This window comes from Puma concolor, chromosome C1 (genome assembly GCF_028749965.1).
Source record: "Puma concolor isolate L17-30 chromosome C1, mPumCon1.1.hap2, whole genome shotgun sequence".
NCBI lineage: Eukaryota > Metazoa > Chordata > Mammalia > Carnivora > Felidae > Puma > Puma concolor.
In genome coordinates this window covers 14619274-14645023 of record NC_141674.1, presented here as the reverse complement: position 1 = coordinate 14645023, position 25750 = coordinate 14619274, and the positions used below count along the sequence as shown (strand labels likewise).

The following is a 25750-nucleotide window of genomic DNA, read 5'->3' as shown; positions in this document are numbered from 1 at the left end:
AGGGTTTAGAACCAGGATCTGAGGTCTAACTCTAAGTTCTGCTGTTGATGTGCTGTGTGACTTTGGGAAAGTCTCCTAACCTCTCTGGACCTCCATTTCCTGGTAGATAAATAAAAGTCCCCCCCTCCCCCTGAGAGGCCCTTCCAGCTCAAGCCCATCTCAGCCCATGGTGCTGCTTTCATAACCTCACAGCCGCCCTTGTCCACAAATGCCTGCCTTGCCTGTCTGAAGTCGGTGCTCTGAGCAAGGATGCCCAGTGATAACAGTCTGAGCACAGCCCGTCTTGCACACCTTAGTGGCAAGACAAGTCCTTCCTGTCACCTGACCCTGATGGGAGACGGGAGAAGCCAGGGCTGGGGTCCCTTCTCTGTCATCCAGGATACCGCAGTTGGAGAGAAACGGCATTAAAGCGAAGTTCCAAATATCCTACACACCCATTTAAAATTGGATTTGGGAAACGGTTTCGATCAAAAAAGTCTGATGAGCAAATTGGTCATTTGAGCCCCATTCTGTATAATGCTGTCAACTACAGACCCGGGTCCGTGTCAAACGTCTCTAAGACACTGGGACATTCAGAGGCATCTCATAAAATTAAATTTTGTCTTGAAAATGTTCAGCACTGGAGCTTTTAAAATACAGATCCCATTTATCATGCGGTTATTTTGGGGTTTGTCTGCATAAGGAAGCCAAAAGTCCTTTCTTGGAAAGGACTGTCCTTTGCTTTGGAATGTGTCCTGTCTTCCTGCAGTCTCGGTATCAGAATGCCCTTTCTTTTATGAACTGATAGATGAGGTGGGTTTTTTAGAATCCTCACTTGGTAAAAATAAACCCTTCCGCTGAACTCTATTTTTTTAAATGTCCTGCTCTGTGAAATCCCAGAACCTCCGCATTCCCGCTGAGGCTCAAAGTGGCCTCGGGATTCCCACTTTACGTCGCAAGAAACGTGATAGTTGTTTTTGTTGTTGTTGTTGTTTTGTTTTTTTAAGAGAAGCTAGAAATCAGAGAGGTTCAGTAACAAGCCTGAGACCACACAGCTGGAGAAGCCAATGCTGGGATTTGCATGTGGCCCTCTCTGGCCTGGCATGATCGCCAGTTATCTTTTCCCCACCTCCTCAAGGAAAACAGACACCCAGTGCTTGGCCAGGGAGGAACCCCAAGGTTTAACGAGATGAACCCCAAAGAAGGCTTGGATCTTATCCCAGAAAACCTTCTGTTCCTGAGAGTCTGTGGTGAACTTTGAGTTGAGTGTCCCAGCGGCAGAGAGTTTCCAGGGCAGAGGAAAATGCCCATGTGGTTTAATTTGTCTTAAGAATAAATTTTATTTAGGGGTGCTTGGGTGGCTCAGTTGGTTAAGCATCCGACTTTGGCTTAGGTCATGATCTTGTGGTTTGTGAGTTCGAGCCCCGCGTTGGGCTTTGTGCTGAGAGCTCGGAGCCTGGATCCTTCTTTGGATTCTGTGTCTCCCTCTTTTTCTCTCTCTCCCCCTCTCCCGCTCCTTCTCTCTCTCTCTCTCTCCTGATCCCCCCCCCCAAATAAACAAACATTAAAAAATCTTTGTAAAGAATAATGTTTTCAAACATCTCTATGGCAGAATTAGGGGGTCAATTTTGCTTCTACCTTGAGTAAAAATTCTCTAGAGGGTGGTAGTGATAGTCCGACTACAGAAACTGCAAAGTAAATGTATCTTCCTGAAGAAGGGGCGCTGTCTTCAGGGCAAGCGGGAAGACAGCCGGCCTGGAGCTTTGGGCGAGCCCACCTCACAAGTGGACCTTGCGGGGTCCTGGGACCAGAGTCATTCTCCTGGGACTCTCTGGAGCGTGGAGTGTGGCCGTGGGGCTCCGCCAAGCCCCGTGGACCATGGAGAGAGAAGGAGGTCCAGGACTGCGAGCCTCTCTCGGGAACCCAGGGGAGTCGGTGAGCTCCGTGTGGGAGGAGAGGGGAGCAAGGAGCTCACTGAGGGCCACTAGAAGCAGAGGATGTTGGGAAAGTATCGGTAACGAGGATTATAGCTCCTCAGATTCCTCTTCAGGCAGTAGACGAGCTTCCGGTCACAGGCACAGAGCTGCACTTGGCAGAGGGGCCCGAGCTCTGCAAACAGGACGCCAGACGCAGAATGAGGAAGGGAAGATGTGGGCCCTACCTACACTGCCTCCTGGGCTTGCTTCTAGCGTGAGCTGCCCCCCCAGTCTGCTTCCTGCCCCAGCAAGCTCTCAGTCTGATGAGGGAGGCACAGCGTCTACACTGGGGAACGTGTGATCTGATGGAAGAGGCATAGCCGATGCATAGGGTGAGGTTTCAGCCCAGGGAGACACAGCCCCTGCCCTCTGGGAGCTCCTAGTCTGACGGTAGAGACACGGTCTCTCCCCTTAAGAGTTCCCACTCTGACGGTGGAGGCAGCCCCTGCTCTGGAGGAGACACCACCCTCAGACTTAGCTTTGAACTCAGATGGACCTGAGCTTGAATCCCAACTCCAGCTGTGTGCCCTGGCAAGCCTTCGAGTTTCAGTTTCCTCGCGTGTAAAAGGGGACTGAACGCACTCCAAAAGGCATTTGGGGGTGCAAGAAAAAGGAAGCATGCAAAGCATTCGGCACCTAGTGAATGCTCAGTCTGCAATGTTTCAGCCCTTACCCAGAGGTCCTCACTGCAGCAATCCTGCCCCTCTTGTCCCCAGCTCCGCCCTCCAAGCTACAGGCTGGCTGGCCTCTAGGGGCAGCTGAACGCAGAGCCAGAAAAGACCCAGGCTCTGTCAGTGGCCTGAAGGGGAAGCCCCAGCCTTACCGCAGGTGACCAGTCCCCGTGCAAATCTGTATTTGTATGACTGTGTCCGGATGTGGCAGCCTTTCTCCTCCAGCCGCCCGTAGCAGTGATCATGCACCCAGCAGCACCTGTCAATGCAAGGGACCTAGAACCTGAGCGGACGGAGCACAGCACTGCTGGGTGGGTGTGGTCTGGCAAAGAAAGAATCTAGGGATGAGGCCGAGTACTTCTCTGCTCTTCCTCTGGGGCTGCCTGCCACCGGCTAGCGGTTCACTGGCCCGCTTTTTCCTCCAAGGCTCACGGTGAGACTACATCTCCCAGCCTCCCCTGCAAGTAGGCGTGGCCACACAGTTAGATTCCGGCCAGGGGATCGCGGGCAGAAGCCATGGACACCACTTCCCGGCCTACCCGTGAAACTCTCCCACACTGTCCTCCTCTTTCTCTCTCTCTTTCCCACCTCTCAGCTGGATGGAGATGACCCCGCAGAGGACTCTGAGGCCACAGGGGAAGGCAGAGCCACAAGATGGAAGGAACCGGGGTCCCAGAAGTAACATGTGATTCACATGGAACTGTTCCATGAGCAAACAATAAACTTCCGGTGTGTTGGGTGTGGCAGATTGCAGTTTTTTAAAATTGACTTACGGAAAAATAGAGAAGGTCGTGCAGAGTGTTCCCTTTTGCCCCACATCCAACGTCCCCTATCATTAACATCTTATATTATTAGTACAATACACTTGTTACGGTTAACAAACCAGTATGGACGTCGTTGACTAAAAGGCTAATTCGCTAAATCATAATACATCCTTATTGAGTCATTAATTGTAAAAACTCCATCGTTTATTTAGATTTCCTTACTTTTTACCTAATTTACCTAACGTCCTATTTCCATTCCTACCGATTTACCTAATGCCCACATTACATTTCATTGTCATGTGTCCTTAGGCTCCTCTTGCTTTTGGCGACCTTGACAGTTTTGAGGCATACTGGGCAGGTGTTTTGTAGGATGCCCCTGTATGGGATTTGTCTGATGTTCTTATGATAAGACTGGGGCTATGGTCTAATTAGTCCAGCTTTGGCCGTTGGGAGCCCTTTCAGTCAGCTCCTGTGCTCCCTGACATATATCCCTAGCATTGTGGGAGGTAGCTCTCTTTAAATACTTCCTTAACTTTCGCCCTTACATGAGACTCCAGGCTCATCCTGTATATTTCCTGCCCTTGTCTTACAATCAGCCATGTCTCCAAGGAGTCTTGCTGGTTTTTTTTTAATTTTTTTTTTTTTACATTTATTTATTTTTGAGAGACAGAGCACAAGAGAGGGAGGGACAGAGAGAGAGGGAGACACAGAATCTGAAACAGGCTCCAGGCCCTGAGCTGTCAGCACAGAGCCTGATGTGGGGCTCAAACTCACAAACTTTGAGATCATGACCTGAGCCGAAGTCAGATGCTTAACCGATGGAACCACCCAGGCGCCCCAGTTCTTTTTTTTTTTTTTTTTTTTTTTTGAAGAATGGTATTAGAGACCAAGTCTAGGCATAGGAATTTGCTTATTGGGGCGCCTGGGTGGCTCAGTCAATGAAGCATCCAACTCTTGGTTTTGGCTCAGGTCATGATCTCACGGTTCGTGAGTTCAAGCCCCACATCAGGCTCTGTGCTGACAGCATGGAGCCTGCTTGGGATTCTCTCTCTACCTTTCTCTCTGATTTCCTGCACTCTCTGTCTCTCTCAAAATAAATAAACTTTTTTTAAAAAGTTGCCTATTGCTAGTGGGATGTTTCTTTTGGGTCCTCCCAGCTGACAGAGCAAAAAATATGTGTCTACATTAACCCATGTTTGTACACACATCAGTACATATTTCTGTGCAGAACCACCTGCATCTGTATTAAGCCAAACAGGAGTTTGTCCTGACATCTCCACCTCTAATCTGTCACCACAGGGAGGGAACTCCCCCTCCAGCAGTGGGAAACTTGGCTCCAACCATCTGCCATCCATTTGCCTCATTCCTTCCTCCTACCTCCTTCCACGATCCAGGTCAAGTGTCTCGGAATTTTCCAAAGAACAATCTCTCTATCTCACGTTCAAAGTTCTAGAACTTTGACACTTCCCAATCAAGAAGTGGAATCCAGTTCCCCTCCCTCCGAGAGTCTTTGAGATTGCCTCCACCAGCTGATACCACAGAATTTCTGACGCTAGACCCTATTGTCTTGCAGTTGGGACACTCACTCTTGGAACCCAACAGTCACTGTGCTGTGTGGAGAAGTCCAAACAGCCTTGGAGAGGCCTAAGTGAGAGGAGCGGAGGCCCCCGGCCCACAGCCTCAGCTGAGCTCCCAGCCAGCAGCCAGCCACAGCATGCCAGCCATGGGAGGGAGCCATCCAGAAACTGGATCGTCCTGCCTCATCTGAGCTGCCCAAGCTGAGGCCGGGTGGAGCTGAGACAAGCCATCCTGCCAAGCCCAGCCCAAATGGCAGATTCTTAGCAAAATAAATGGTCACGGTCACTTTAAGCCACTACATTTTAGGGTGATACGTTATGTAGCAATAGACCAACTGACTAGGTCTCCAAGATGTGTGACACGTTACTAGATGTATCTCGAGCAAGTCCGTTAACCTCTCTGAGACGGAGCTTTCTCACCTATAAAATGGTGTTTCAACTGCTGGTGGGAATGCAAACTGGTGCAGCTGCTCTGGAAGACAGTATGGAGGTTCCTCAAAAAATTAAAAATAGGGGCGCCTGGGTGGCGCAGTCGGTTAAGCGTCCGACTTCAGCCAGGTCACGATCTCGCGGTCCGTGGGTTCGAGCCCCGCGTCGGGCTCTGGGCTGATGGCTCAGAGCCTGGAGCCTGTTTCCGATTCTGTGTCTCCCTCTCTCTCTGCCCCTCCCCCGTTCATGCTCTGTCTCTCTCTGTCCCAAAAATAAATAAACGTTGAAAAAAAAATTTTTTTTTAAAAAATAAAAAAAAAAAAAATAAATAAATAAAAATAGAGCTGCCTAGCGACCCAGCAATTGCACTACTAGGCATTTATCCACGGGATGCAGGTGTGCTGTTTCGAAGGGACACATGCACCCCCATGTTTATAGCAGCACTATCAACAATAGCCAAAGTATGGAAAGAGCCCAAACGTCCATTGATGGATGAATGGATGAAGAAGATGTGGGATATATATACAATGGAGTATTACTCGGCAATCAAAAAGAATGAAATCTTGCCATTTGCAACTACGTGGATGAAACTGGAGGGTATTATGCTAAGCGAAATTAGTCAGAGAAACAAAAATCATATGACTTCACTCATATGAGGACTTTAAGAGACAAAATGGATGAACATAAGGGAAGGGAAACAAAAATAATATAAAAACAGGGAGGGGACAAAACATAAGAGACTCTTAAATAGAACAAACAGAGGGTTACTGGAGGGGTTGAGGGGGGGGGGATGGGCTAAGTGGGTAAGGGACATTAGGGATCTACTCCTGAAATCATCATTGCACTATATGCTAACTAACCTGGATGTAAATTAAAAAAATAAATAGATCATTTAAAAAATGTAATCATTAAAGTTAAAAAAGAAAAACAAAATGGTGCTTCAATACTCATCTTCCAGAACTGACGTGGAATTAAGTGAGATACTTGGGGTGTAGAGCCTAAGTGTAGAGGAGAATTATGAGAACCAGCTCACCAATCGGTGCCGTCCTTGGGGGTCCCCCGACCGCCCCAACCACAGTAACAGCCGTAGAAGCCGTAGTTCGTAAGGGCGGTCTTTCCGGTCACCTTCTCAATCATGGACTTGAGGTCCAGCAAGCCCCCTGGCACAGCAGGCACACCTGGAAGGCAGCCCCCAGCCCCAGGTGAACACATCACGCTTGCCCCAGGCCCGCTCGCCCTGCAGGCTCCCGCCCCTTGTCCTGGCCCTAGGACTGGGGGGGACCCAGGCATCTCCTTCTCCTTCTCCCTGTTAGTGAGACAGGAACAGGAAAGGGGAGGTCAAGTACTAGAGCTAAAAGTCCGGACTTGGAGAATGGGAAACGTGAGTTCCAATCCTGCCTCTGCCGCTCGCAGCGTGATGTTGAGTGCGTCACTTCATCTCTCCGAGCCTCAGCTTCCATGTGTGCAAATTTGCGGGGGGGAGGGGGACACTAAAGCAAACGCCTACCTTTTGGAGTCATCCTGAGGATTCAAATGAGAGAAAGGATGTAAGTTATGAGCACAGTGGCAGACACACAGTGAGTGACTAAGAGATATCCGGTGTAATTAATATGGTATCTGTACGAAGCGGGAAGACAGGTGCTTCCCGTGTCTCCTGCCGATGCACACCTCCCTCCCCGCAAAGAACACCATTTGGAACGTAAGGCACAGAACCTTAGAGCAGGGTGGGATCCTCCGAGATCATTGAAGCCAGCTCCCTCGCCTTACGGTTTGGGAAACAGTAGTTTTGGAGGGAAAGGTTCAGGTTTCACAGTGAACCAGAGGCCTCCCCTCTCTGCTCTAGGCCTCCCGCCCTCCCTCGGTCTCCAGGGATCTGGCAAGATGTCAAAGATTAGGACAGCCTGGCAGGGGCTGTGGGCATGGTTATGGGACTCCCCTGTGCTGTGCGGTCACCTCCAGCTGGGAGGGGACAGCAGGTGGGGCGTGCATAAAACCCAGGCCGGCGTCAGCAGAGAATGACCCAGAAACCAGGGGATGGAGTTGTTATATAAGGGTCTTGTTTTCATTTGGGCTTTATTTTCTTTTGTTTTGGACCAACGTTAAAAAAAAAAATACGCCTCTCACATTTGCAAGCCACGTATTGTCCACATAGCACAACCTTTACCCATCACCACCTAGAATCATGCTACAGCAGCCCCACCAGTCGGCTGAATATCATCCCATGTCACAGAGGAAGAAACAGAGGCTTGGAGAGGAAAAGGCTCTTGCAGACGAGTATACAGTAAGTGCAGAGCTGATGTTCAAACTCGAGTCTCTATGACCTCAAAGACTGGCCTCCTCTCCACTACCCTATTATTCCTAAGGGTGGAAGGTCACAGGTTCAGAGGTCATGGGGCCAGCACTTACTACAAGCCAGGAACCAAGCCAGTGTGAGAAGGCCTTTCATCTCTGGGGTTCTGGAAAAGAAAACACATGCCATGGCACACGTCTCAGGAGATGCCCCCACGACGCATTCAGACCTCCCCCCTCGGTCCCCGCCAGGCCCCACCTCTCCTGTTGGGCAGCACACGGGCCCGCCTCAGCCGGAAAAGAGACAAAGACCTCAAGGAGTTGATCCCAGAGGCTCCTGGGGGCAGAAGAGCATTTGTGGGGTGTGGCCCCAAAGGAGGCAGGAGAGGGCTTTCCCACCACAAATGCCCCAATGCAATTGCCCCCTCTGCAGAAGATGGCTAAAAGCAACCGAAGAAATAGGCTGCAGATTTCTTAAATGGAGATTTGGTGTCACGAGGAAGGAGCAGGAATTGACACAGGCTGGACATGGCCCTTGGTGAAGGACACAAGGACCGGGCAGGGAGAAAAAAAAAACAAAACAAAACCTGGACAAGGGCAGTGATGATGCAGGGGTGGGAGACGGAGGGGAGCGGATGGTGTTAACTCCCCTCATGGTGCTTGGTTGCCGCTGTTCAAGGATGTCTTCCCTGCTGGGGTCTGAAGGCAGAAGTGGGGTGGCTTTGCCCTCTCTCCCAACACTGAGAATAATGTGTGGCCCCGAGTGAGTGCTCAGGGAGGAAACATGGGCTGGTCCCGTGTGACCAGCTTTCAGGGCCTTGTGATGGCTTTGTGAGTCCCCCACACTTTTGCCTTCATGGGGCCCTTCCTCCAAAAAAAAAAAAAAAAATTCTTTTAAATTTTTTTTTTTTTTTTAACGTTTATTTATTTTTGAGACAGAGACAGAGCATGAACGGGGGAGGGTCAGAGAGAGAGGGAGACACAGAATCGGAAGCAGGCTCCAGGCTCTGAGCCATCATCAGCCCAGAGCCCGATGCGGGGCTCGAACTCACGGACCGTGAGATCGTGACCTGAGCCGAAGTCGGACACTTAACCAACTGAGCCACACAGGCGCCCCCAAAAAAATTCTTTTAAGTTATATTTTCCAACTACGTTGGTATGGAAGCAAATACAATCCAGGCTGGATGCGTGATTGTATATTCGTTATTATTATAGCCAGTGTTTTTTTTCCTCCTGATTCTAAAAGAATTAAACTGAAGACCTTTCCACGGACCTCAGGCACTGTGCCTACCTTAAGATTAAGTGGACCCTGGGTACCCGTGAGAGCTCCGAAGGGTAGGTATCACTGTTTCCATTTTGCCAGTGGAGAAATGGAGGCTCGGGGAGCTCATGGAACTTGCCAGAAGTCACACAGGTGGGGTAGGAAGTGGAAGAAGGGTTCAAACCCACGCCTGTGCACCTCTCACAGCATCGCACAGCCTCCCTTCCTAGAGAGACAAGCTCCACTTTGAGCCATGGAACTGGAGGCCACAGCTTCCCTCCCCACGCCTGTCTCTGGCAAACACATGAATCACTGGCCTTGAGTCCCAAAAAGTCACACCCAGAAGGCAGAGGAAATTCCATGTGTCTTGGGCCAGTGCCTGATTCTAACTTGGCCTCAAAGGTTCCTTACCGGCGGCTGGCTGTTTCCCTTCCTACTCCGGACCCCAAAGTCCTTGTTTATCCACAGCTGTTCAGCTGGCCTGTGGTCCGTCAGGACTTCCCCTTCGGTGCCTCTGACCCCTGAGCTCAGTGGTCCCTTGTGCAGTGCTCTGCCCCGAGCCCCTGACACCTGTCAAGGCCTGGTTCTGTACACACAAGCTGTGGCTCCCCAGGGCTCCTGGCTACTGGGCTGGCCTCTCCATGCCATCCTTTGTCCGGTAGCTCCTGAGTTCCAAGAACATTCCTGAGGGTTCTGTCCACCCATGACCTCCACCCTGAGGGCTCTGACCAGCCAAGGAAAATGGCCCTGGATGCTACGTTTCCACACCAGTCTTCCTCAGCTGCTTCCCAGAGCCAGAACAGGAGAAAGGTGCCAGTCGCCACACACAGGCACCCACACAGTGTGCCAGGTTCTGTCCGCTGCTCTTTAAAAGCCTGGCGAGCTCCCCGGCAGGTGGCTATTGTGAAACCTACAGGCTCAATGTCTGTCCCATCAGCAGTCATTTGTTTGGACGAGGGGATAGCAGCTGCTGGTTTTACAGGTGGGGAAACCGAGGCTCTGGAAGGGGATGTGCCCAGTACTCCAGCCCAGGAATCTAATCTGCTTCACTGCCTCCAAGCAGCAACTCTGTACCCTTCCCTGTGTTCTTTTTCCATACTGGATGATGCTTTGAAGTCCTGGGGACCTTGCTGGGCTGGGAACAGACAGCCCCTCCCAGGACCAGCTAATTCCTAGAGGTAACATAAGACTCCCCTTGAGCATGGCTGTCATAGGCAAACCAGCCAGTCTGAAACTCACACCCCAACCTCTCCGTCTAACTCTCCTGCTCCCAGCCAGAGTTTCCTCTGCCCTTTTTCACCCCAGGGCCAGAAGCAGATAGCTAGGGACCAACACTGCACCCCTGCAGCCCAGAGTCTGCTGAAACCATTCGGGCTGGCCAATCTCACAGCGTTTACCCTGCCCTCCTTTGCCTTTCCCGTGGAAAACACAAGAAAGGCTCTGGGCTGAGCTTTCTCTCATTTCTTCTGCCTCCTGATCAACCCTAATGCTTCCCCATGTGGCCCCGCATGGTGTTGTATGTCTCCTGCTCTCAGAAACTGTAAATAACAGATCTTTTTTTTTTTTTTTTTTTTGAGAGAGAGAGAGAGAGAGGGAGAAAGAGCACAAGTAGGGGAGAGGGACAGAAGGGGGAGAGAGAGAATCTTAAGCAGACTCCACACTCAGCTCAGAGCCCTACGTGAGGCTCGATCCCACACTCCTGGGATCATGACCTGAGCCAAAATCAAAGTCAGACACTCAACAGACTGAGCCACCCAGGTGCCCCCAGACTAGCTTTTAAATGGCAACCAGCTCTTGATCTGTCGGCCTCACAATATACCTGAATCAGATCAAAATCCCAGGCACATTATAGAGCAGCTGGGTCCAGGGCTGTTGGTGCCACGGAACAGCACGAGACCCCATGGAAAGGGGCCTGAAAGAATACAACAAAGGGGCGGCAGAAGCTTCGAAATAGCTGCCCCAGGGGCCGGGAAAGTGGCCCATCGGCGGAGCCCAGAGCCGCCCCCCAGGAGAAGGATGTGGGCTCGGCTATTTCCATCCAGTGACCACAGACGAAAATGAGCACAGCCACAAGATAATTTAGGAGGAAAGTGGTAGCTGAGGTCATGAGAAGTGGAAGAAGTGGAAACAGACAGCCTAACAGCGGCACGAAAACGTGGGGCCGAGGAGCGGCCGGGTCACCGGAGGGATGGACCCTCAAGTCCACACGCAGCAGCCCACCCCCCCCCCCCGCCACCATTCTCCCGGACCCCCCAGTCGGGTCTCAAGCTAGAAAGGACAGACAGCACCAAGCCCCGCGGCACAGCAGGCACGTGAGAGACCTCCCCCGGGTCTGTGGGGGAGGCACCGGGGGATCAGGGGCCTCCTCTCGCAGCCCCTCTCCCTCCCTGCGCCCTGCCCACCCCACCCCAAGCAAGGCAGCCCCCAGAATGAGATTCCTCACCAGGAAGACCTTCTCTCCGTGTCAGGCCTGCAGCAGGGGCAGGGGCTGGGCCTGCGGCTTTTAAAGGCCTCTCTGCCAGCCTCCCACGCTCCTGACCGGACGGCTCCGGGACCGACGGCTCACCTAGAAGGGCCTGCCTCTCCCCTCAAGACCCCTGGGGGCTTGGTCCCTCTCTGTTCAGAAGCAGCTATTTCCTGAAGGGTTCCCAGTGCCTCGGTGGCTTTCAGGAGAGACGCTGGAGAGGGTCTGGCTTGGGCCGCCCACGGTCCAGGCTTCTCCACGGGGGCGGGGAGGCTGGAATCCCCCTCCCGGGGCAGCCTCCCCTCCGCCCTCCACGCTGCGTCTCTATGGAGTCCTCCAGCCCACGTCCCCTGTTCACATTTCATCCCGTCTCGCTGGGCCTCAACTCAGGGACGGCCGTGGCAGCCAGGAGGCACCCCTCCCGGACTCTCCCCTCGTCCTCTTCCTGTTGTTGCTGACTTGCCAACCCTCGCCCTGTTCCTGAGCTGGGGAGACCCAGGAGCCTGTGAAAGCCGCACTCTGGAGATGCCGGAAAATGTCCCTCGAGCCCAGCTGGCACCTCCCTGTTGGCACCTGACTCCGACTGGCACGGGATTCCCGCATTCCTTCTCCCTGGGAAGGAGAACCCTCCAGGCTTGCAGTTAGAGACGGGCAAGCTGGCCTCCCTGCTCGGCCGCTCAGTAGCTGTGTGGCTCCAGCCAGGTCACCACACCTCTCTGTTTGTTGCTGTGAACTATGAGAATAATGCCGCCGTGCCGCCCCAGAGGCTCGTGGCGAACCAGCTACATAAAACAAGGCCGTGTAGGGAGGTGTGAGGCTCACGGGTTGGCATCACAGACTCTAGAGCAACTTCGAGTCCTGGGTTCAAATCCTGGCTTCCCCACTACGAGCCACAGCTGCTTCGGGCCGACTGTAATTGGCCTGCCTCAGTGTCCTTGTTAGGATGACAAAGTGAATGGATGCATTTATAACAGAGCAGTGGCCAAATAATGCTGGTAAGCAAATGATGAGTAGCCTTCTAGAGTGTTCTGGACGAACATGGGTAGCTGTTACTATGCTCTGTTCACTTCTGTTAATCCGTGCCCCCGCCCGGTCCCTGACCCATGTGCGCACACTTTTCTGAGAAGACGTGAGTGTGAGTTCCTTTGTCTCGTCGCTCTTGCCTTCTTTGCTCTCCTTCCTCTGCTCACGGCTGCGTCAGAGAGAAGCCCCTCCTTCCAGGCCTCAGGGCCCTTGTCTTCCGGTGACCTAACCGCTGGGCATCCCACGGAACCCTATGAATCCAGTTCAATACAAGAAAGTGCTTACTGACCATCTGCCACATGCAAGGCCCTGGGCAGGGGGGTGGGGGGGTCACGGTGAACAAGACCGAGGCTCAGCCCCCGCAAGCTTCCCTTCGGCTTGAGGGAACAGATAGCAAAGGCATCAAATAAATATGGGCCAGTATGTCAGGGGGTGACAACTCCCCTGTTCCTTCCTCCTCCTACTGACACTCCGGGGCCTCACCATCCCAAACAAAACACAATGAAGCAAGAGAGAGGAAAACATCCCTTGCCTCTGCAGACCTGTCTCTCCAGTTTTGTTTTCCACTCTAAAAGCCAGACTTCCAGGGGCACCTGGTGGCTCAGTCAGTTGAGCCTCCGACTTCGGCTCAGGTCATGATCTCACGGTTCGTGGGTTCGAGCCCCGCGTCGGGCTCTGTGCCGACAGCTTGGAGCCTGGAGCCTGCTTCGGATTCTGTGTCTCCCTCTCTCTCTGCCCCACCCCTGCTCGTGCTTTGTCTTTCTCTCTCTCTCTGTCTCAAAAATCAATATTTTTTTTAAAAAGCCAGATTTCTGGACTGAGAAACCTCCACTGGTTCAACACCCACTTCCGTCTGAATGCTTTGCTGCCTGAACCCTCTGCTGTGTCCCTGAGCCGGCTCCCAGGGATTCCCCCCAAAGCCTGGTGTTGCCCAAGCTTGGGCTTCACCCCCCAGCCCTCCTTCTCTCTCTGGCCTTAAGAGGGCCACTCTCAGCCATCTGCCCTCCGCTGCTCAGCCCCCAAATGCAGGTGTTTTCAAGGGATCTGCCCTCGGAGTCTGCTCCGCTCTGTCTGCACCTGTCCCCGGGTGAGCTCATCCATGTTCGGGGATTTAGGTCTTATTTCTCCGCAGATGTCAAGGAGCTAGCCCAGCCGAGCAGTGTCTGGCTTTAGCTGTGACCCAATGACACTCCCTGAACAAACGATTAAGTATGGGGATGAGGAGAAAGCACAATGTCAGCTCGGAGGATCTGAGCTTCAAGTCAGACAGAACTGGATTCAAATCTGGATGTCTCCGTCCCAACCATTTCCACTCCCTGTCGAGTGGAAGACTCTTGAGGGCAGGATCCTTCTCTGATTCATTTCTGACCCCAGCACCTAGAGCAACATCTGACGCCTGGTAGGTCCTCAAGAATTATCTGTGGGATACAGGCACATGCACCCCGATGTTTATAGCGGTGCCATCAACAATGGCCAAAGTATGCAAGAGGCCCAAATGTCCATCAACTGATAAATGGATAAAGAGGATGTGGTTTATATACACAATGGAATACTGCCCAGCAATGAAAAAGACTGGAATCTTTCCATTTGCAGCAACGTGGATGGAACTGGAGGGTATTATGCTGAGGAAAATAAGTCAGTCAGAGACTGGAACTTGAGAAACTTAACGGAAGACCATGGGGGAGGGGAAAGGAAAAAAATAGTTACAGAGAGGGAGGGAGGCAAACCATAAGAGACGGTTAAATACAGAGAACAAACTGAGGGTACATGGGGGTCTAGGGGGAGGGGGAAATGGGTGGTGGACATTGAGGAGGGCACCTGCTGGGATCAGCACTGGGTGTTGTATGTAAGGGATGAATCGCAGGAATCTACTCCCGAAACCAACAGCACACTGCATGCACTGTATGTTAGCTAACTTGACAATAAATTACAGTAAAAAAAAAAAAAAGAAAAAAGAAAATAAATACCTGTGGGATAAATTAAACATATCATAAACATGCCTGTTCTCTGGCACCTGCTCTGTCCATCTTGTGCAGGCTCGTCCCAGGGCTGAAGCCCCACTGAGGGCAGCCAGAGACACTTGGACACGGTCTCATCCTGAGACCAGAGCTGCCGAGACGCCCTCGGCCTCATCAGAGGGTTTGCTGCCTCCCAGGAGGCTGGCATATAGAGCAGGATGGCCCGGAGCTCACTGGCAGACGGTCCACACTGAGTCCTCCTCCTCCTCCAGGGAGTTATGCCTGATTGCTCCTTCCGTGGGAGGGCTGCCTGTCTCTGGAGTGTTGCAGAGCTCATCACACACGTTGCCTACTTCGGCACTTCCAATGGGAAGGAGGGGGTTTCGAGGCTGATCACTCAGGAAGGGAGGAGGGGGTGCCTGGGTGGCTCGGTCATGAAGCATCTCACCTTGGCTCAGCTTATGATCTCACGGTTCATGAGTTTGAACCCTGCATTGGTGAGCACAAGCCCCACTCTCTCTCTCTCTCTATCTCTCTCTCTCTCTCTCTCTCTGCCCTTTGCTCACTTGTGCCCTCTCTCTCTCAATAGAAGAGAAGAGAAGAGAAGAGAAGAGAAGAGAAGAGAATAAGATAAAATAAAATAAAATAAAATAAAATAAAATAAAATAAAATAAAAGGAAAGAATGAGAGAGGAACTCAATCCTCAGTGGACATCCACCGTGCCATGAGCAGAAGAAGACAGGTTCAGCATTTGGGGTCTTGAATCCCCACAATATCTCATGGGGCATTAGGACCCCATTCTGTAAGGAAGGAAACTGAGGGGCAGATGTTAGGTCGCTTACAAAAGCCTGACCCAAAAATCTAAAGCCTGGCCTATCACCCCAGTCCACGTTCTTGCCACTACACAAAGGGGTAGACCCCCCAATGAAGACTTAATGGTCATGATTTTCACAGGACATCTGACCGGTGTCACGTGATTTCCTTATAAACAAGGTGGAGAAGTAAAAGCTTAAGTAATAGAGCTCATAATTCCTGATAATTGCTTGATGGGAGGAACCCAGTCTGTGGTTATAAACTTCCAGCCCAGGGCTACAGGCAGTGCTAGGAAGTGCTACATGGCCTTTCAAAACGTTAGAATTAGTTGCTAATTTGTAAGTGTTAAGAGATCTCGGACAGAAATCCAGATTCCCAGCTTCTCTTTAAAAGTCCTGGCAATCCTGGGGCGCCTGGGTGGCTCAGTCAGTTAAGCGTCCGACTTCAACTCAGGTCATGATCTCACGGTCTGTGGGTTTGAGCCTCGCGTCGGGCTCGGTGCTGACAGCTCGGAGCCTGGAGCCTGCTTCTGATGCTGTGTCTCCCTCTCTCTCTCTGCCTCTCCCCCACTCTCACTTTGTCTCACTCTGTCTCTCAAAAATAAATGTTAAAAAAAAAAAATTAAAGTCCTGGCAATCTTGGCTCTGGATCCCCACACACCCACAATGGCCAGACCCCATCAACTGGACACGTGTTTAGCTTTGCCCTGGTCTCCGTCATTCCTTACTGTCCCACCCCCACCTGTCACACTGCTACTCCCTGCCTGGAGGGCTCTCTAGTGGCCTGTCATAGAACTGGGCTTGAGTCCTACCCTCTCAGCCCGCCCCTCAGTAATGGGACAGTGACGGCCTTGAGAGCAGAGATCATCTCTCGTACAAACTTGTGTTTCGAGTGCTGAGCTCAAAGCAAAGCACCTGTACTGGGGGCACCGATCCCAGGACACGGAGATCACTGAGGGCTTCCTAGAAGAAAAGTCACCTTCACTGAATCTTTTAAAGTAGGTTGGAGAAATCGGAACCCTCGTGCACTGTCAGTGGGAGCATAAAATGGTACAGTTGCTGTGGAAGACACTATGACAGTTCCTTAAAACATTCCAAGTCGTGGGGGTGCCTGGGTGGCTCAGTCGCTTAAGCGACCGACTCTTGATTTCGGCTCAGATCATGAGGTCATGGTTCATGAATTCAAGCCCTGCATCAGGCTCTGCGCTGTGACAATGGGATTCTCTCTCTCCCTCTCTCTGCCCCTCCCGTGCACATACTCTCTCTCTCTCTGCCCCTCCCATGCTCGCTCCCTTGCTCTCCTCTCTCTCTCTCTCAAAATAAATACATAAACTTTAAAAAAATTCAATGTAGAATTACCATATGACCCAGCAATCCCACCTTTGGGTGTGTGCCCAAAAGAATTGAAACAGGGCCCCAAAGAGGTCCCTGCACACCCATGTTGGTAACAGCATTATTCACAATAGCCTGAACATGGGAGCAACTCAAGGATCTACCAATAGGCGAACAGATAAAGCAAATGCAGGCTATACATACAGTGGAATACTATTCGGCCTTAAAAAGGAAAGAAATTCTGCAAAACGCTACAACAGGGTTGAACCTTGAGGACGTTACGCAAAGTGACATAAGCCAGTCACAAGAGCACAAACACGTGCGATCCCACTTGTAGGACACACTTAGAGTAGTCATCGTCATAGAAACAGCCAGTTGGATTGGGAGTTGCCAGGGGAGAGGAGGGAGGATAGGGAGTTAGCGTTTAGTGGGAACAGACTCTCAGTTTTACAAGATGAGAAGAGTTCTGGAGACGGATGATAGTGGTTGTTCCACAACATTATAAATGTATTTCACACCGATGAACTGTACATTTAATGCGGTTAAGGTGGTAAATTTTAGGTTGTGTGTATTTTACCACAATAAAAAAATCGGGGAAGAAACAGGGGAGTGGATCAGAGTTCACCAGGCTAGGATGCGAGGAAGGGCATCCCGAGGGGAAGGAACAGCCTATGTAGGGCTCACAGGCATGCGTCACAATGGCTCATTTGAGGAACTACAAAGAGATGAGGTGTCTGAGGGCATCAGGCAGCGGGATTCGAGTAAATATGTAATCACAGGCTCTCCGGCGGCGGGGGGGGGGGGGGGGGAGAAAAGCCCCGATTTTTAACATCTGCCAGTTGCTGTGCAGAAAGCAGCATGTCACTGACTGAGGCACGTGCCCCCATTCTGGACCCACCGCTTGTTAGCCGTGTGACCTTGCGTGAGTTTCTCAGCTGCTCTGTGCCTTGGTTTACCAACCTCAGTAATGGGGACAACCATGTTACCTGCCTCGTCTCTCTGTTCTAGGCTGATCCGTTGCAGGCATTCGGAATTGAGTTGCCACATGGTAGGGGCTCAGCAAATGTTTGCGATTTTTCCCAGGAGAGTGGGGCGGGGCTCCACGTCATTTCTCAGAAAAGGAACTTTCTCTACGTGTTTAGCAGGCGCGGAGGAATGGTGGAGGGGCTGGATGAAGAGACACAGCGAGGTAGGTCACGAATAAGAGATGAAGAAGTCCTACCCCGACATCCCCCCGAACAGAAACCCGCAAGGACCTGTGACCCCAAGCCTGCTATCGCTCAGATCACAGAGGCAGCGGCCGTCTTGGTGGTGATGGCAGGAGCGTGATGCCCACGAGAAGGGCTCCTGGCCAGACTCATCGGGAAGGGTCTGTCTGGTCCTGACCCCCATTCTGAGAGCCTTTCTGGAAGACTAGGGGGTGTCTGGGTCGCAGGATGCCTGTCTGATGAGGGATCAGGGGCTGACTGGTGTTTGGAAGGGGGGTGGGGGCACCCAGTCTCTGTCTCCAAATTTCTGAAGGGCTGCCAAGGGTGAAAAGCACCCTACTTGTCCCGTGTGGCTCCCGATTGTGGAGGCAGGACCAGACGAGGATGCCCCACGGAGGCAGATTTGGGTTCAAGCCCAGGATGTCTTTTCTAGCAGCCCAAGTGTCCCAGGAATAGAATGAGCAGTCTTGAGGGAGGCGAGCTTCCTGTCCCCGGAGGCACTTTTTATTTACTGCATTTTAGGAACAAATATAGTGCAGAAGGTGGGGACTGAAGAGGTGGGGCATGCCCCGCTCCCCCCTCAACCTCTCTGGAAAAGGAACACGAGGGACCTGTCAACAGCACATGAAGTGAGCTTAAGTCAGTTGTGGAGTGGAAGTTCTAGTCTGTAAAAGGGTAAAAAAAAATGACAATTTAGCAGAATTGCAAAAAAAAAAAAAAAAAAAACCACGCAGAGAAAAGCCAGGAGCCCTTCAGCATTCTACGACATGGGGAGAGCTGTCAAATATTCCATGCCCTCTGCCTCGTGGGTCTCCCCACCCCCAACCTTGACTCACGCCACAGTCGTGTTCAGGGCTGTGGCAAAGAGCAACATCAGTTGAGTCGGGTGCTGACTGGATGGGCTCCAGGGTACCCGCCGCGCTGACATTCTGCGACAGTGCGTGCTGTCGCATTCACATTAAAAGCATGCCAAGCTTTGCTACCTAGGGCTTTGGCACTTGCTGCTTCCCCGGCCTAGAATACTAATACTTCGCATTAGCATTAGCTCCAGGTCTCAGCACAAATGCCACCTCTTCCGGGAAGCGTTCCCTGACCACCTCCCTAGGGTAGTTCCTCCTCCTCCACTTAAGCTCATATCATTGCTTTTCCCCTCGGTGACACTCACCATCATTTTGGACTCTCTTTCATGTATTTCTTGACTTGTTTAGGACTTCTGTCTCCTGCCCCTTCCACTACAGGCCGGGAAACTCATCAGTCTTGTTCCCCATATTTTCAGCAGCTAACACACAGCCTAATACATATTTGGTGTTTGATATTTATCTGTGGAATAAAGAATAATTGGGGGTGGGGAGGATGTGAATGAGCCAAGACTTAAGGGAGTAGCCAGCCTCACCACACTTCAGCTATTCTAGAAGTCAGCAGCCTGCTCTACTGATATACACGGGGGCGCCCGGCTGGCTCAGCCGCAAGAGCGTGCGACTCTTGATCTCGGGGTCGTGAGTTCAAGCCCCACGTTGGATGGGGAGATTACTTAAGTAAAACTACAATGAAGGTATGTTAACTGACTTGAATTTAAACAAATAAATGTTTAAAAATAACTTTTAAAAAGTCATAAAATTGAAAAAAATAAAAATAAATGAAATGAAGGGACACACAGGTCGTCTTATCGTGGGCTCAGTCTGTTCCTGCATGTGTAACAGCTACTCTTCAGTAAGACTCATCTGTCTTCCACCAAAAACCTTTGCTGGAAATGCAGATTCAAACACTCACCTGGGAGCGAATGCCTGCTTTGTTTTATCTTTGAAAAACCAATCAAACTGTTCATTCTCAAGAAACATACTTTGAGCTAGCCTTCCCTTCTGTCTCTGTTTCTCACTGTCCTTTTTTGTTTTTTTTTTGCATTGCGAAAACCTGCTTGTTTTTCCACGGTGTAATGTCACTTCTTTTGCTTTTTTTTTTCGGCGAAACCCTAGAGCAGGCTCTGATTGGGAAGATCCAACACGGCGCCCAAGGCTCTAGGCTCATGGTCCTGACACTCACGATTCCAGGCGCTTCTACTTCTCACCAATCCCAGTCCAACCCAGCAGCTATTGCTGGAGAAATTCCTGTGGGCAGAGCTCCAGCTGGGCACTACAGGAAACAAGTGCAAAGCTTAGCCCATCGTCCTCTGCACTCCAGAGTTGAGAATCCAGCGCCTGTCTGTTAGGATGGGGGAAGAGGAGAACAGGCCTTTGGAATGCCCATAACCCTCGAATAACATTTGAACTCCTTCCCCGGGCCTAAGAGGAAGCGTGCCCTCCTTGCACAGCCAGAGTTGCTGGCTTCCTCCTCTGCTCCTGGTTCAATCTGCTTAACCTCTAGGTCAGCACGTATCACCTGCTGCCAGAGTCACAGGTGCCTGTCTCCCCCCACAGGCCTGTGGCCCTTCATGATCTGGCCCCACCACCACCCTTTCCAGCCTTGCCTTATCTATCCCCCCTGCTCCCCAGTGCATTCCTGGGAAGAACGCTTTTTGTTCGCCAAATATACCGCACAGAATATACAGTTTGGCAGGTGGTGATAAACACTCCAGAGAACAATAAAGTGGGGAAGGGGGCTGGGAGTGCTGTGTGTGTGTATGGGAGAGGGAGCTTGATGGTGAGGGTGGCCAGGGGGGCGCCTGGGTGGCTCAGTCGGTTAAGCGCCCAACTTCCGCTCAGGTCATGATCTCACACTCCGTGAGTTTGAGTCCCATGTCAGGCTCTGTGCTGACAGCTTGGAGCCTGGAGCCTGCTTCCAGTTCTGTGTCTCCCTCCCTCTCTCTCTCTCTCTCTCTCTCTGCCCCTCCCCCGGTCATGCTCTATCTCTCTGTCTCAAAAATAAATAAACATTAAAAATCATAATAATAAAATAAACAAACAAACAAACAAACAGCATGGCCAGGAAAGGCCCCCCTGCAGAGGTGACATTGGAGCAAAGTGATGGAGGAGGTGAGGGAGTAGGCCACGGGGACATCCTGGAGAGGAGCATCGCAGAGAGGAGAGCATATACAAAGGTCCTGGGGTAGAAGCATGGCTGTGAGTTGGAGAAACAATAAGGAAATTAAGTCTTCCTTTGCCAAAAGCCTTCTTGTGAACCCACCACCCCACTCGGACCGATAGGATCCCCCCTCTGTCCCCAGACCCCCTGTGCGCTCACTCATCATTGGACAATCAGATTCTATCTCAGTGTCTCCCCCTCAAGACTGCGAGCAGCTTGGGGACAGGGACTGTGCCTTTTATTTTGCCAGGACTGGTGCCCAGCATAGGGTTTAATATACATTTATTGACTCAAGTGAACCCTTGGATGAATGAACAAAGCAGACCGGGAATCCGTGAGGATGAGTTATTCACGTCTACACTTGCAGCACGTATAGCACACTGGCACAGGCTGGGTCTTCGAAAAGGAAGTTTGCAGAATGACTGATACAAATGGCCAAGGCTTACCAAGTGCAGTTACCCCGCTAAGCTCTTCATGCGGCTTATCCCATTTTACCCTTAAAGCGATCCTACGAGGTGGGCACTGCCATCATAGGCCACTTGCAGATTAGGACACCGAGGCCCGAAGGGAAAGAAAAATCACACAGCTGCTAGGCAGGAATGCCCTGAGTTGAACCTGACAGGTCTGACCTCCCAAGGCTACAGAAATCCAGCCCACAGGTCAGCTGCCTTGCAGAGAGAGGGGGCCGGGCACAGGGCAGGGCAAGGAGGGCTACGGAGGGACCGAGGAAGAGGCCAGAGAGGTCTCCCTGTAAGGACCTGGACGGCACCTTCCCAGCTCTGTTTTTCCTCCCACGGGGACCAAAGTGTCCACATTCGGCGGATGCTCAGAAAAGGTTAAGGAACCGTTGATGATTCTTTTTCCCAAAGAGGAACATTTTCTTGTGGTCTACGTTAAAAAAGAAATTCAGGCAAAGCCTCAGACGGACATAAACACAGAGTCCTCTTCATACGCGTGCCTGGCTTTGCCTCCATTTTCAGGGACCACTTTCAGGGTCACCTTTGGCCCCCTTTGATTGGGGAAAGGGTTAACATTAGGCAGGGAGAGATAAGGGACCCTCGGGGAGTCAGGACACAGCTGTGAGGGGGAGGCTGAAGAAGTGGAGGGGCTTGGTGGGGTGGGGGGGAGATAAACATGTTCCAGACCTGCCTGGGCTAGGTGCCATGAAGGGAGTCTCACAAACTTTCTGATAAGATCCCAATAAAAAGTCAGGGACAAAAGTCCTTGGCGTCTACCCCGTCAGGACCCCTCTCACTCTTGAGAGGTTTATACTTTGTCTCAATAAACTCTATCACTTTGCTTATTCTCTGCTGTCTGCGAGATTCACTCTTGGACCCCGTGAGACAAGAGCCAGCCTCTCCCCGCCCCCTCCTGAAACACCTGCAGGTGCGGCCTTGCCTCCTTAAGAACCACACGGCTCACCAGGTTTGCCACCTTAAGGGAAAGGGACTCCAGGACCCCAGGGAGACTCCTCCAGCAGGGCCTGTGCCTGGCCCACACTCCCCAGAGACCCCCCCGCCCCCGCCACCCCGCCCCGGGCTCTCCAGACCCCACCTTCTCCCGTCTCTCCCACTACCTGGCCTGCCCCTCCCAGGATAGGCAGCCTCACGCCTGTCACTGACCTTCCCGGCCCGGCCTCCGCTCCTGCTCCTGCGGCCGGGCCTGCTCTCATCGGGCTCCCGGCTCTGCTGGCTCCCTGCCCCCAGCCACAACATTGAGGCCCACAGGCTGACTCTTCAACTCTTCTCTTGGACTCTTCCTCTCCAGAATCTTAAAGGCATGAGTGGGAGCAAGTGAAGACAGGCCTGGGGGTGTTGAGAGAAACTCGCACCTGCACCCAGCGGGACATTCCCCTGCTCACCCCCAACTGCCTCCACAGATGCAGGAAGTCCAGCAAAAACCTGGAGCCTGAGGCTGGCGGTCCTACCAGAGGGGCCTGGGCGGTCACCCAGAGAATTCCAGCGGGGGTGGCTTAGAGTCCGGAATGATCCAGGTCACAGCCTTATCCGGCTTGACAGGGCCTTTGCTAATCCCACACACACACCCCACCCCCAGCCTGGAGGAATTGCCTCCACCTCCGCCCTGAGCTCAGAACGGGTCCTCGGTCTTGGCTGAGACAGGGGCATGAACACAGAGCCGGGGGATGGGATGCCCAGGAACACAGATGGGGGGGGGGGGGAGCAGGGTAGAGTGGAAGGTGCTAGAGCCATCGGGAAAGCAAACGTACTGGAAGTGAGCTCTCAGAGAGGGGACCGGTGGCCAGAAATGCGGTGGTGTTGGCACTTACTCCAAAATAATTTCCCGAGTTCCTACTCTGTGCCGGCCGCCGGGTTCAGAGACGAACGTGGGCAGGGGACTCCTTGCTCGGAGTTTAATGCTGGAGACAGCACAGGAACGAGCAGGCCACCAAAAGCAGGGCGGGAGTGCAGGGATGGACAGGCCCAGAGCAGCAGTGTGACAGGGACACCCTGCCCTGGCCAGTGGGGGCCGGGGAATGATAGTAACAGCAGCCACTACAATCACAGCGGTGGTGTTAACGCTTACGGGGTGCTTACTGTGTGCCAGGCACTGTGCTGAGCGCAGCCCGTGATTTCCCCCATTTATACAGACATTAACTCCATGGGGAAAAGTGCTACTCAGACAGGGGGTCCAGGAAGGTGGCCAAGGTCACAGCTAACCAACCAGAGGCTCCCGCGAGCCTAGAAGGTCTCTGTTCGTTCAGACTGGCAACTCCCAGCTTGACTGCTCTAGTCCCTGACACAATACAGACATTAAATCTTTGTTCCCTCACGTTCAGAGAGGAGGGAAAAATCATTAGAAAAACAATCTAGAAACGCGTAAAGTCAAAAGTGAAACTTCCCCATATTCACCCAAGGTAATCACTAGTAAGAATAATGTTTCTTTTTCTTTCTGTTTGTTTTTGTCTACATTGGCTTTTCTGGTGGTTTCAGGTCTTTGTTGTTTGTTTGTTTTTAGTTTGTTTAGTTATTTGTTTGTTTGTTTAAGAATTAAAGCCTTACGGATTAAGTGGAAATTCCTCATTGCCCCTTCTCTGGTCCTGTCTCCATCCTTCCTCCCCTGCTCCTTCTTTGCCGACGACAGGTAACCAGATTCTGAAATTGATGTGTATCCAGTCCAGAGTTTATGCTCCTGCTGCATACATGTATCCAAAACAATGTGTTTTTCTTTCTTTCTTTCTTTCTTTCTTTCTTTCTCTTTCTTTCTTTCTTTTCTTCCTTCCTTCCCTCCTTCCTTTCCTTTTCTTCTTTTCTTTCTTTCCCTTTCTTTCTTTCTTTTTTTTCTTTCTTTCTTTTTCTTTCTTTCTTTTCTTCCTTCCTACCTTCCTTCCTTCCCTCCTTCCTTTCTTTTGCTTCTTTCTTTCTTTCTTTCTTTCTTTCTTTCTTTCTCTTTCTTTCTTAATTTCTTCTTTCTTTCTTTCTTTCTTTCCCTCCACAAATGGAATGATACTTCACATTCCACAATTTGCTTGATCCCTGGATCCATACTGGTCCTTCCAGAACTGATATTTTTCCTTAGGTATGTACTGAAATGGCAATGTTGGGTCATAGAGTATTCACCTTTTTTTCCTAAAATTCTACTTTGAAAAATTTGAAATCCACAGGATAGTTGAAAAACCTATACAGTAAACACCCCATAAACCCCTGGATTCACCAATTGTTCACATTTTGCTACAATTGCTCTACTTCTGTTTCACACACACAAAGGCATTTGAGGATAAGTTACAGATACTTTACCCTGAAGAATTCAGCATCTACCATCTAAGGACAAGGCATTCTCTTACATAACCCAATACAATTATGGCACTCAAGAAATTCAGCATTGATACAATAATACTTTATCTAGTGGACATTATAAATGTCTAATGTTACTTTTTCCCCTATTGCCAAAATAATGTCCTTTATATCCATTTTTTTTTTTTTTTGCTTTTTTCCATCCAGAATCCAAACAAGAATCAAGCATTGCATTTAGTTGTAATCTGTTGTGTTTTTTTTTTTAATTTTTTTTTTCAACATTTATTTATTTTTGGGACAGAGAGAGAGACAGAGCATGAACGGGGGAGGGGCAGAGAGAGAGGGAGACACAGAATCGGAAACAGGCTCCAGGCTCCGAGCCGTCAGCCCAGAGCCTGACGCGGGGCTCGAACTCACGGACCGCGAGATCGTGACCTGGCTGAAGTCGGACGCTTAACCGACTGCGCCACCCAGGCGCCCCCTGTTGTGTTTTTTTACATCTCTTTTAATAATCTCCAAAGTTCCTCAATCTGTTTTTTTAACATGATTTATCGTCAAGTTGGCTAAAATACAGTGTAGACAGTGTGCTCTTGGTTTGGGGGGTAGATTCCCGTGATTCATCGCTTCCATACAACACCCAGTGCTCATCCCAGCAAGTGCCCTCCTCAATGCCCATCCCCCACTTTCCCCTCTCCCCCACCCCTCCATCAACCCTCAGTTTGTTCCCTGTATTTAAGAATCTCTTACGGTTTGCCTCCCTCTTTGTTTGAAACTATTTTTCCCCTTTCCCTCCCCCATGGTCTTCTGTTAAGTTCCTCAAGTTCCACATATGAGTGAAAACATATGGTATCTGTCTTTCTCTGACTGACTTATTTCACTTAGCATAATACCCCCCAGTTCCAGCCACGTTGCTGCAAATGGCAGGATTTTGTTCTTTCTCATTGCCAAGTAGGATTCCATTGTATACTCAATCATTTTTTTTTAGTCTTTTAATGACTGACATTTTTTAATCTAGGCCATTTGAAAGCAAAAATTGATTTTGGTTTGATTGGTCTGGTTGTTTCCTCATGGTTATCAGGTTAAACACGTTTCGTGATGACAGAGGGCATTTTCAACTTTCCTAGTTATCCCAAAACACTGTCCTTAATGGTTGTACCAGTTTACAAGCCAGAGCAGCGCCATGGCCAACACTTGATAATGTCACCTTTGTCAAATTTTCCCCATCTGATGAATACAA

General features: G+C 51.0%; 1 protein-coding gene across 2 annotated transcripts; it reads right to left on the bottom strand.

Annotated features, from left to right (window-relative positions):
* Positions 1-1551: 1551 nt before the first annotated feature.
* PLA2G5 (phospholipase A2 group V) lies at positions 1552-22749 on the bottom strand. 2 transcript variants are annotated; one of them, XM_086715865.1, is made up of 6 exons: positions 22623-22749; positions 22384-22531; positions 7803-7852; positions 6430-6574; positions 2779-2885; positions 1552-2088 (listed from the first exon to the last, which is right to left on the bottom strand). In XM_086715865.1, the coding sequence occupies exons 2-6, from the start codon at positions 22431-22433 to the stop codon at positions 1964-1966; spliced, it is 477 nt and encodes a 158-aa protein (XP_086571991.1). In that variant the 5' UTR covers positions 22434-22531; positions 22623-22749; the 3' UTR covers positions 1552-1963. The 2 variants fall into 2 exon arrangements, with proteins under 2 accessions (XP_086571991.1, XP_025790234.1); XM_025934449.2 differs by lacking the exons at positions 22384-22531; positions 22623-22749 and adding an exon at positions 11390-13366.
* Positions 22750-25750: the final 3001 nt, after the last annotated feature.